General features: G+C 44.4%; 2 protein-coding genes and 1 non-coding gene across 7 annotated transcripts in view; all 3 read left to right on the plus strand.

The window, feature by feature from the left end:
• The window catches only part of arid4b (AT-rich interaction domain 4B), a 37,793-nt gene extending 31,172 nt beyond the window's left edge, over positions 1 to 6,621 (plus strand). The window contains exons 17-24 of one of the 5 annotated variants that reach the window (XM_061086663.1): positions 1,469 to 1,651; positions 2,617 to 2,701; positions 2,784 to 2,982; positions 3,095 to 4,342; positions 4,482 to 4,592; positions 4,787 to 5,011; positions 5,204 to 5,350; positions 5,722 to 6,621. In XM_061086663.1, the coding sequence (XP_060942646.1) occupies positions 1,469 to 1,651; positions 2,617 to 2,701; positions 2,784 to 2,982; positions 3,095 to 4,342; positions 4,482 to 4,592; positions 4,787 to 5,011; positions 5,204 to 5,350; positions 5,722 to 5,867 (2,344 nt within the window). In that variant the 3' untranslated portion in view covers positions 5,868 to 6,621. The remainder of the gene's footprint in view (positions 1 to 1,468; positions 1,652 to 2,616; positions 2,702 to 2,783; positions 2,983 to 3,094; positions 4,343 to 4,481; positions 4,593 to 4,786; positions 5,012 to 5,203; positions 5,351 to 5,721) is intronic. The other 4 variants (XM_061086664.1, XM_061086665.1, XM_061086667.1 and 1 more) reach the window with 4 other exon arrangements.
• Positions 6,622 to 9,270: 2,649 nt separating this feature from the next.
• tomm20a (translocase of outer mitochondrial membrane 20) lies at positions 9,271 to 11,557 on the plus strand. Its single transcript, XM_061086971.1, has 5 exons — positions 9,271 to 9,485; positions 9,768 to 9,814; positions 9,909 to 9,990; positions 10,557 to 10,699; positions 11,159 to 11,557. Exons 1-5 carry the CDS (start codon positions 9,365 to 9,367, stop codon positions 11,201 to 11,203), a joined length of 438 nt encoding a protein of 145 aa, XP_060942954.1. The 5' UTR covers positions 9,271 to 9,364; the 3' UTR covers positions 11,204 to 11,557.
• Positions 10,742 to 10,875, plus strand: LOC133021155 (small nucleolar RNA SNORA14). The gene has a single exon (XR_009682956.1). It is a non-coding gene; the product is annotated as a small nucleolar RNA SNORA14 (small nucleolar RNA).
• Positions 11,558 to 11,809: the final 252 nt, after the last annotated feature.

Raw genomic sequence — 11,809 nt, forward strand, 5'->3', positions numbered from 1 at the left:
TCACTATCATATGTGGACAGGCTGGAGGCTCCCTGATCTTCTGACGTTGTCAGAGTCACAGTTCTTCAGAGGTGATGTGTCAGTGTGACGGTTCACAGATTCACTGGCTGATGTAATCTGATCCGTCCTGATTGTATCAAACCTGTTTGATCATCACTGTAATCTGGATCACACTGTGTTGAAGCTAGTTTAAAGGGAACTTTAAATGAGAACAATTTTAATTCACATAAATGATGGTAGAGAGAAACTCCTGATCTTCAGTATTTGTAAAGTTAGTGCCTGAGTGCTATTTACCTTTTACCTTTTTATTGATAAAAAATCTCTCATGAAAAGAGTTTCTATAGCCATTTTCATGGATCAATTTTAATCGCTGTTGTTTTGAGGATTTAATATGCAGGTTAGTTTTTGATTAATTGCTTGGTTTAGCATGGTGACTTAATCAGATTTACTATTATGTCTGTGTCTGACCAAAAGTACAAATGTAAGACCAAGAAAAACATCCTATTGGCACATTTGAGAACCAACAAGAAATTGGATGAAAATGACGTATTAATGCAGCTCTGTGTGTTTGTGTGTGTGTATGTGTTATAACCTATTGGCGATTCTTTTATTCTATAAAACTGGTACATGCGGTTTGTTTTCAACATCATTTTTAATTTAAAGTTAAATGGGTGTCCCCAGTTGAGGGTGGTCAGTTTCCTCAGTTGTCACAATTTGAAGCGTGAAGCTCTTGCCCTGTGTAGTTAGTTGTGAGATGGATTGCACTGAGCACTGAGGTTCTCTGGACCTCGCAGCGGTGCCTCCTCCCGGTGCCATAAGTGTGGCTTTCAGTCGCTGCCTGCCAAGTTGTGCTTTGCCGTGCTAACCTGGCCCTGTGGCCCCTGCGCCTAAACTACTTACCGGCACTCCTGCACCGCCCATACACCCTCCAGCTTCGACAAGTCCTTACTGTTCCCCACTAGCTCCTCCTTGTGGCTGCTTTGTTTCCTACAGTGAGTGTGTGCGAGTACGTGTGTGTGTACGTACGTGAGAATGTGTGTTTGTGTAAATGAGAATTCCAAGTAGCTGCTGTGTGGATGTAGGGTTAGATAGTCTAACAGTAGAGTAATTTCCCATACAAGATGATTTATATTTGCCATGAAAAGATGATGTTTTATTTGCTGAAACTCTCCATGTACTGTTCTTTGACTGGCTTGCTGTAAATGATTCAGTTGTTTATGCTGCAGTTTGCTATAGGTTAGACTGGACCAGGACAGAAAATGGAAAGTCTATGTTTGTTTATAGATTAGGGCCTAGCGTTGTAATGGGACATGGCAGTCGAGGGTGGAGCAGATATGATAGAGATCAGGCTTTTGACGAAGCAGCAGCAGCAGCAGGCAGTGAGTCGGGTGGGCGGCTGTGGGTGGGGCTCTGTGGTGTTCACTTGGGAAGCCTAGGGCCAGGAAGTGCTGAACTGTTTTTCTTGCAGGGATGACAGCAGTCAGGAGGGGGAGGAGGGGGAGGAGTTTGAGTGTTACCCCCCGGGGATGAAGGTGCAGGTGAGGTATGGGCGAGCCCGCAATCTGAAGACGTACGAGGCCACTGTGAAAGAGGCAGACGTGGAGGGGGGAGAGGTGCTCTACCTGGTGCACTACTGTGGCTGGAACGTCAGGTAAGACAGGACCTGGGGGAAAATCACCTAACGTCTATATTCACCCTAAAGAAAGAAAGATCAAAAAGAAAGACACCTCTTAACCTTTGGGATCACCGCTACACTGGGTATCCCTTCAGCAGTAACGCATCCCTTCCTCACAATTCTGCTTCATCTAATCCAGTCCCATGGTCAGTACTCTGATTATGGAGCACACTGGGCCCTCTAGTGGCAGAAACAGAATTGAGTTTTGGGTCGATGTGGATCACTCCTCAGCTTCCCTCACTCAGTTTTGACTGAATCCCCTGTCTGTCTGTCCCCCAGCTGTCTGTCTCGTGACTAAATCCACAGACAGACTGAACTTCCACCAGTTCAACCAGTGGTTCTGATTCAACTAAATTTACGAATTGGTATTTAAATGTGAGCTACCCTTCTCTGAATCCTCTGAAAGGCCAACCAAAGTGCTGCTACACTCACCTCTACCTCTCAACCCTCTCCCCCCTCCCCAGCGGGTCAGGGTTAATGCAGTGTTAAGTAGAGTGTTAGGGTACCATGACACAGAGGTTAACTAGTGCAATCAGCATTCCATTGTCTCAATGTCGTTGTGTGGTCCTCTAGCACTCTATGAAACGGTGGGATGTTTCTCTGCATTGTGTCTGTCGTGTGTGTGTGATGTTGTGAAACTGTTCATCTCCCTCATACGACACAAGTAGCACCCCTGGTACTGTCGGAACTTTGTGGAACATGATTTGTGTGGTGGTCGGTGTTAATATTGTTTCTTTCTCCATTGTGAAAAGGTTTGTCCTCTTCCCACATTAACACCATGGGATTCCTCCCTGTGCTGTTCAGGCTTAGTTTGTCACAGCAACATGTTGGGGTCAGACAGTAGAGGTGTTTGTGTGGTGGGTGGTGTGAGAGATTTCACGCTCCTTTCAAAGATCGGAATTATGAATCTGTTCCTTTTCCTTTTTGTACTTTTTTTTTAGATATGATGAATGGATCAAAGCTGACAAGATTGTGCGCCCCGCCAATAAGAATGTTTCAAAAATAAAGCACCGCAAAAAAATAAAGGTACGAGTTTTGGACAGTTGCTACTTTTTGACTTAAACTTGACGCTATGCCGTGACTCACTGACTCTCTTCAATTCTGACAGAACAAAAACGAGAGGGAGCGAGACAGGCTGGACAGGATCAATGACAGAGAAGTCCTCGGCCCGTCGCCGAACGGTAACCGCGTCCCGCGCTCCAAATGTGGCCTGAGTCAGGATGTCTTTTCCAAGATGGACGAGGGTGAGGACAAAGGGACTGCAGTCAAGTCTATAGAAATTACCTCTATCCTCAATGGCTTGCAAGGTAGCAACACTCAATAGCCTGCAGATTAGGACTGTTTGACTCTGAATAGGTTTACTTATGCTTGTTTGTATACTACTGAAAACTAAGTGGTGCTCTGTTTTGTTTGCCTCAGCCTCGGAGATGTCCTCGGACGAGAGTGAGCACGAGGATGAGGAGGCGGAGCATCTTGAAGAGGATCACCCAGGTTGCAGAGGCAGCCTCAGAAAGGCCCCACTAGAGTCGGCGCAAACATCAGAGCGTTGGGAGGGCGGGACTCCTCCTGAAGGGTCCAAATCGGCTCCAGTCTCAGGAAAGAGCCAGGATGTAGTCAATGCAGAGAGCACAGACTCTGGGAAGCGCAGAAGTCATCCTGAGTCAGAGGGAGAGGCAAGCACCAGGAAGAGGAAATCTGACAGTGCAGCTGAGAGGACCCTGAAAGGCCAATCCAAAGCTAAGACGAGGAACACCAGGAGTGCCGACTGGTTACCTGGAGGCTCTCCCAGGAAAATGGATGAGAGAGCGTCCGGTCCCGGGGAGGAGAGGGGCCCCTCATCCAACAGCAGCTCAGATTCTGAGGGTGCAGCGCTGGCCGAGGCCCCGGCTGAGGGACCCCAACGAGGCCGCCCAAAGACCAAAGGTTCCCCCTCTAAGAAATACAACGGGATGAAGGAGAAGTCCAAATCAAGCAGACAAGCAGGGTTCTGGGAGATTCCTGAAAAGAGGGCAAAAGCATCTGGGAATGCTGAGGAAAGGCCTGCGGTCCGTGCCAAAGGACAAAAGGATGTGTGGTCAAGCATCCAGGCGCAGTGGCCGAAGAAAACTCTCAAAGAGTTGTTCTCTGACTCGGACACAGAGGCCGCCAACTCTCCTCCCCCGCCTGTACCCTCTTGCCTGGAGGAGCCGAGTCTGGACCAGGATGCTGGGCCCGAGGAAGAAGCCTCAGAGGAGCAGATGGAGAACGACAAACTCCAGGAGTTTCCCAGCAGCGGCAGTAACTCTGTGCTCAACACGCCGCCAACAACGCCTGAGTCCCCGTCTGGAGGAGGCAGCACCGTGGAAGACTCTGTTCCAGTGCAGCCTTCCTCCCCACCGCCGTCCATCCCCCCTGCCTTGCCTTCAGAGACAGTTGCTGACGCTCTTCCCCCAGGACCCATACCGGAGGAGGTGGCAGGCGGGCGCAGTGAGACGGACAGCAGCACGGTGGAGGTGGAGAGTCTGGGCGGGGAGCTGCAAGACCTCCCTCAGGACGAAGGGACGGGTTCACCCTCGAAGGTTTTCGACGTCAGCCTCTCCTACAACAACAGCAGCAGCAACTGCAGCCTGGAGCTGAGCAGCAGCAGCCAACAGGAGAGCGAGCAGAAGTCCAAAGGTACAAATAACGGTAAATGTGATATTTTGTGTATTTTTCAATGACAGAATTCATTATTTTTCTTCAGGATTGAAAAGTAAAGAAATACATGCTGACAGCTCATTTCAAAGTCTGTCTTTTCACTCAACGTTTTTTCTGTTTTTCTTTGCAGCGTCTGCGAGTCAGAAGCGGCAGAAAGAATCACAGACAGGCGGAGCCACAAAGAAACAAAAGCCAAACCGCAAGAGCATAGGTGTGCCTCCAAAAAAGAATAGGAAAACAGGTAAGGAGATCTGCACATGGCTAGCCTTCTGATTTCCAATGCTGCCAATGCTTTTATCAGCTGTAGAATTTCTGTCTCAGATTATCTTGTTTACTGACAGCTTATTACAGAATTCAGGCAGGAAAGGAAGTGAGATTTTGTCAGATCATTGTCCATTTTCTGTTTGCCTCACACCTCTGTCTTCGCTCCTCCAGCCCACAGCAGTGACAGTGAGGACCAGTCTGTGGTTGAGGGCAGTGCCAAATCAACTCCCTCTAAGATCAACACATCAGACGTGAAGGCTGCCGCTTCGCCCAAGTGTCACGGACGATCTCCGCCCTCGAGCCATAAGTACCACAAGCAGAGTGAAGCCGACCATGGCCATCACCGAGACCACCATGGGAGATCGCAGCGTGTCTACAAGTGGAGCTTCCAGATGTGTAAGTGTCACAAAATACCAGAAATAACAATATTTTCATCAGGCCACATTTAAATAGTCGAAATCAGGATCTTTCTTTCAGTTTTATAAAGTAGCAATTATTTTTGAAGATGAGCTTTCTGCATGGTTATCTCAACAATGCGTCTATTTCCTGTAAAAGCCTTTAATAAAACATTGTTCTGGTTCTGCTCAGCTGACCTGGAGAAGATGAGCAGTCTGGAGAGGATTTCATTTCTTCAGGAGAAACTGCAGGACATCAGGAACCACTACCTCTCCCTCAAGTCTGAGGTGGCTACCATCGACCGACGACGAAAACGCATGAAGAAGAAGGAACGGGAAAGTGAGTGCACACTTTGTTTTCCCCTGATTACTCCCTGGACTTCCTAAGTTCATAGTAACTGAGAGCTGAATTTAGAGTGATTTAGTGAATCAGTTAGTATCATTAAGAGCTATTAAATACATGTACTATGTACATGTATTTAGACTGAGTCAATGTTCATTCTCTCAGGGACTCTGATCCATTGAACAGTCAAAGCTAAAAGTTACCCAGTGCAAATATTAAGTAACAACTCATCTGTTTGTAAGAACTTCTTTAAGATGATACAACCTATTTTAATTTAGTAATCCATAAAAATATACTTAAGAAAAACCTGCAGCTCTGCCTACGTGCTTCAGAACTGACCTTCAAATTTGTTCCTGGTTCTGTTTCAGGTACGGTGGCTGCTTCCTCTTCATCCTCCTCCTCCTCGTCCCCGTCCTCCAGCTCGCTGACTGCGGCGGTCATGCTGACACTGGCTGACCCTCCGGTGTCATCCTCCTCCTCTCAGAACTCTGGGGTATCAGTGGAGTGCAGGTGACAGGACGAACCAGTCACAAGCCACCGCACCAAGCACTTAACCAGCACCCTGGGGTCACCGCCCCCATTCCCTTCAAACAGGACAGACAACTAAACCTACATACTGTAACTACTGGGGCACAAAATCCAGACCAGAGACAAAAAAAAAACAAGAAACAAGCACTATTTTCTATTGACAACTGTTTCCTTGGCAAGCTAACGGCACTTAAGTGCACTTTTATGAAGATTGTGTAGGGGGGGGATGAAATTTGTCAACAACAACAACAAAAATATTGTCTTTAGCGCTCTCTTTAATTGAACATTTCTAAGAATTGTTTTTGCAAGCAATAATTTTTTTTCCATTTGAAAAAGTTGTATTGGTAACAGATGATTTCCAGCGATGACCCCTTGAGCCCTGTCCTCATGGCTCCGCATGGCACAGCCTGCGTTTGCCGTGTTTTTATTATTCTGGGGAATTCCGAGGAACACTGCCACATTGGCATAGTGGGCGTTTTGAAATTAAACTTTGCCAGTTTCTCTGTCCACTCGCATTACAAGGCCTTTAAACCTCGAGCGGTTGACGATGGTCTTCTCATGTAAAGGGGTGTGGTCCCGTAGGTGTTCCCACTGAGTCACACCAGGTGGTGATAGAGAGGGTTTCCGACCGTCACAGGTCCACTGACAGCCTCAGTGGATGAATATGATGAATAAGGAATGATACTGTAGTGCCTTTTTGTTATTTTCTGCTGGGCACTTTGAGAAAGGACAGCACCCCCCCCCCCCCCCCCATTCTCAAATCAAAGGGTCAAACTGGAATAATGTGTCCCTTATGAAAGACTGAAGATTTCTGCGTGAGTGAGCCGGCAGTGAAGGGCTGAGACAGATAACAATGTTTTTTATCAGTGATGGTCATTTTGAAGAATTGTAAAAGCAGAGCTCCTGCTATGGATCACCTGAAATCTAATCATTCAGCTCGGGTACAACAAGTTTGGCAGTGAAAATGTGCAATGATGGAGTTGGCGAATGCAGTGGTCACATTACTTCAGTTCATTTGCCTTTTAAAAGCCCATCTGCTTTATTTTTATTATGTTTTCATCACCCCCGGTCCCATCGTCTTCACTGAAGATGTGATGGTGCACATCAGTGGAAGGCAGCCGCCGCAGCAGGAGAAGTTATTTACAGCATGAACTCAGCTCTGACACATGAATGAGGCCGAGTTCCACATAACCAGTTTTTTCATGCCACATGAAGTTATTTAATAAAGTCTCATTTTGCTTCATCAAATAAAGCAACAGCATCTCATTCTCATTAACTCATAATCAGTAAGGACACGCCAGCTTCCTCTCATACTCATCCCTACCAAAAACGTTTCGCTCTGTTTCCTGTGCTAAGACCAGATCAAAAGGTAAAGATATTGTAAATGTGCATTTATATCATAAAGTGACGTATGTGTGTACATTTCTGAAGATCTCCAGTGTTTCCTTTGTATAGACTCCCTACTGTACAATAAACTGAAGTTGCGTTTTGTTTGGCACTTGTATGTAATTGTATGCTTTTGTTATACATTTGTATATTGAGAAGTGTTTTGAGTCAAGCTATTTAATATCTTGCACTGTTAATAACATGTACTTTTCTGTACAGACAGTTTTACGGTTTTAACTGTAGTTTGAGTGTAAATACTGAGGGTTACAGCATGTTTGTTCTCCTCCTTTGTCCTCTGTTTCTCTAGGAACCAATTCATTTGAGTTTATTTTCTGTTCGGCCTCTTATCTTGAGTTGTCTTAGTCTATCCTTATTTCTTTTTTTATTTCATGTTTTTGCTTCAGTTCATATTCCTGTTTTTGTTTTCCAAGAGCTTGTTGCTTGTAAGAGGAGAATGGTGGTTTTCGAATGCGGCAGAACTATTTTCCAACCTGTACATGGCCTGAAGCTAAAGCTGTATGAAGCTGTATATGGAGAAAAAAAAGGTCAGGATCATAGATAAAGAGAAAGTAATGGAGCTTATTGAAAAATGCTCAATAGTATTTATTAGGCTCATCTGATGATGGTCAATGTGTAATTTATTGTAAAAATGTAAGCAAAGCAGAAGCCTCTGTTTGAAATAAATGCCATAGTTTGTGAAGTACCCAGTGTGTCTGTTGTCGTCAGTGGGGTAAGTTAACGTTTGCTTTTACTTAACTTTTTGTCCTCCAAGTACGGACTTTAAGGTTATTTTTTAGGTAATTCTATTTTAATGTTTGATCATGGGGATTTGTGAAATTTATACTTTTTACTCCCTTTTTTCATCAGGAAAATATTATGTCCACTACTTTTTATTTGGCAAATGCATTTTCAGTAAAGTGATAGGAAGTAGTTATTTTTTACATATAAAACATCTGAGAAGCTCAAGATATGATGCATTTTATAAATATGAACGCCCAGTAAACTTCTGTTGACTCCACCTGGATTAAACATGACATTAAGTGGCCTGTTCACCCAAAAATTTAATTGAACTCATAATCAGCTCACCCCTATGCAGATGGAGGGGTGGGTAAGGTGTTTGAGACCACAAAGCACTTTTAGAGTTTCAGCCAATTCAATACAGTTAAAGTGAATTGGGGCCACGTCGGCAAACATTAAAAAAACGACAGAAAACTAAATATGAAAGTCCTCCATACTAATTCTGAGGTGTCATCCAAGGGTCCGGAGGCCCAGAGCTTCAAAATCGACAAACTGGGACAAGATACATGGTGTTATCTACACCATGTTTTTAGCCTAAATGTCTGCTGTGACTCACATGGCTGCAGAGGAGGATATAAGCTATCCATTAGGGAAATGCAGTCTCAATGGAGCATTTTACCCTCAAAACATTTTCATTTCAAGACTGCACTACAGGGGGTCTATAGTTCTTCTCACCCTCTTGGGTAATTTGGTCACATAAACAAACTCCTTTTGGAATATGAGCAGTGTAAGCACAATATTAGCTCAATATCTCATGGTGTTCAGAGCTGAGTTCTGATTCTCAGATCTTCAAGAGAGGACGACATGATCAGCAGTGTCCTGACCCAGACACCATGTAGTTGACATGGGGCTTTAGGGCCCGACAAACGGTCTCTGCACCTCCATTCTCCCGGTGGTGAGGCACCATCCGTCTGAATATCTCCAACTGCTTAGATTGTTCATTCAATAAAACACATTCAGTGATGCGTTTCCTACAGAAACTGTTAAAATAAATATAATAAATGTAGAAATCCAAAAATAGCCTTTTCCGCAACCAAACTATTTATGTATTTTTGCATTTGTTTATTTATTTAGACATTTTCGAGACAATTTTTCTTTAATTGTGTGACAGCCTCGATCCTCCATTTAGAAATAAACGTCACTCAGTATCCAAACATGTGGCCTTTTAACGTCGACGTTGCGTCCTACGTCACTGCTGACGCACTTCCTCCGCAGTGTGCAGTCTTGCTAGCTAGCCTGCCGCTGCTCCACCTCCACTGCTGCAGCTCGACTCCGTGAGCAGCGGTCCTCCCAGGCACCATGAGCGGCCAGACGAGCACCATCGTGGCGGGGATGTGCGGAGCCCTGTTCGTCGCATACTGCGTGTACTTCGACCGGAAGCGGCGGAGCGACCCGCAATTCAAGCAGAAGCTGCGGGAACGTAAGTGTCCAAAGTGGCGGGGGGAGCGGAGTTAGCATGTTAGCATGTTAGCTTGATGCTCCGTGTGACAATGACGCCACAAAAGGGCTATTTATTGAAAAACTTTACTATATAAGTTTTGTTTTTAATAGTCGAAGCTTGGAGATTATTAACTTGAACACTAATTTACTCCTGCGACATAACTGAGGCTGTAACATGTGTTAGCCATTAGCTTAGCATTGAACCATGCGTGTCGTGCAGTTCACCAGCAAACCGTGTAAAACCTCTCTTTTTCCCACACAGGCAGACGGAAGAATAACGTGACTGGAGCCAACTCAGGACTGTCGAAGGTAAAACCAACACCTCACACGGTTCATTTAAAGTCAGCTTGAGTTTCTTGTGGTTTCCTTACCTAACATTTCTAACCTCGTGTTGACTTTGAAGCTTCCGGACTTGAAGGACGCAGAAGCTGTTCAGAAGTTCTTCCTGGAGGAGATCCAGCTCGGAGAGGAGCTGCTGTCACAAGGTCACACACATGAACCCACACATATTCATATTGGCCTTATTCATACTGATCACGATTCTTTGTTTCAACAGTTATGTTACTAGCCCTGTATTGTAGTAATGGCTTCTGCGGCCTACTGCACTGGGATTCCAACTTCCTAATTTGACACAGGCCCCCATATGGCTAGATTTGTACTTTTCAATGATTTATTACAGAATTGTGAGAAGCAGCCAAACATTAGGTTTGTGTTACGTATGAATTCATATATTGTGGAAATAAATGAGTCCTTTTTGCCAGGTATGCCTTACATTCCTCGCAACTCACAACTGATCTAGTGCAAGTTGCCATTTTCCCTTTGGAACTTTTTTAGTGTGAAATATGTTAAAATTGTTGATATTTTAGCTAGCTCCTAATTGTAGTTCTATTGGGGTGAAACAAATATATTTTAAAGGTGTGGTATCAGATTGGTACATAGATTAGTCTACTCGCAGAGAGTGGCAGAACATAGAACTAACCTGCAGCTCTTTTTATCTCCAGCCCCCGTGTCTGTTTTTAAATTTTTTTTTCCAAACTTGTTTCCAACACAGGTGAGTTTGAGAGAGGTGTGGACCACCTGACCAATGCGATTGCAGTGTGTGGTCAGCCTCAGCAGCTGCTCCAGGTTCTCCAGCAGACGCTTCCTCCTCCGGTCTTCCAAATGCTGCTGACCAAACTGCCCAGCATCAGCCAGGTGAGGATATGACCTATTTTTAAAAAATGGCCCTTAGTGGCAAAGCATCCTTAATAAACCCCCCAGTTGTCATATTGTGGTTCCTGGGACAAGAAAGGATGCAAGATCAATCTTAGAACTATCCAAAGCTAAGAGCCCTGTCAGTAGCTCTTGGCTATTTCACCTCTAAGACAGAAATAATAACATTACAAATCACATCTGGTTTTTATATCTGATATTTGAGAGTTTAACAACATTACATGTGTCATAAGAGCTGCTTTTAGATATGCACTTAACTGAGCAGACCCCTAAGTGAAATGTATGAAAGATGTGAGAATACAGCAGGAAATGTATTGAAATTCGGTCAAAATGCAAAAATTCCTCAGGTTTAATGTCTGAAAACATGTTCATCTGTTCTGTTAATGTCACCCTTCATTTTTTTGGCACCGCCTCTAAAAGTGAACTTTTCTTGTCTTTCAGCGAATCATCAGCTCCCAGCCTTTAACAGAAGACGACGTGGAGTGAATGTATAAAAAATACTGTTATTGTGCTGTAAAGGGATTTCCGACACTGTTATTCATTCACTGTTTGGTTTGTGTGACTGCGAATGATTGAGAGCATTATGACCCAGTTTGATCTTTGGACCTCAGATGACGATAAAGCTCCTGTCATAGCACTGCAAGGTTAGAGAACTGTGTCAAGGTTATGTTTCCTGGAAATGTTAATCACATTCCGTCTTTCTGAACTTGTTACCCCCATGTCTCGTGTTTTATAGCCTCTTCTTGATTCTATTTATTTTCCTAAAACTTGTGTTTTGAAGGGGTGGCTGCTGATATGTTGCATACATAGTAAAAAAATAAATGATTGCTGTGCAGTTGATCAAGGGTGAATTCTGGTAATCTGTGACGCTTCAGTCTGTTTATTTCCTGTTCCAACAAAGTCCAGTCTGTAAGTTGGCATGGACATCATATGAATGACATCACATGACTTCCGGGGGTGATGTCACAGAAAGGGTCGGGGGGGTAAATGTTAATCAGAAGCGCATGACAGGATTCACACAAGATTAATGTGAAGGATATGAATCTGTCACAAATAAGACAAGGTTCCTAATTGGTATCAAATTATGTTTGT

Source organism: Limanda limanda, chromosome 15 (genome assembly GCF_963576545.1).
Source record: "Limanda limanda chromosome 15, fLimLim1.1, whole genome shotgun sequence".
Classification (NCBI taxonomy): domain Eukaryota; kingdom Metazoa; phylum Chordata; class Actinopteri; order Pleuronectiformes; family Pleuronectidae; genus Limanda; species Limanda limanda.

Bases quoted from the DNA above. Each gene is read 5' to 3' on its own strand.
- tomm20a (XM_061086971.1), top strand. From the start codon at position 9,365: ATGAGCGGCCAGACGAGCACCATCGTGGCGGGGATGTGCGGAGCCCTG. The intron at 9,815-9,908 runs GTAAAACCAACA...TTGACTTTGAAG, and splicing joins CCAACTCAGGACTGTCGAAG to CTTCCGGACTTGAAGGACGC. The intron at 10,700-11,158 runs GTGAGGATATGA...CTTGTCTTTCAG, and splicing joins AACTGCCCAGCATCAGCCAG to CGAATCATCAGCTCCCAGCC.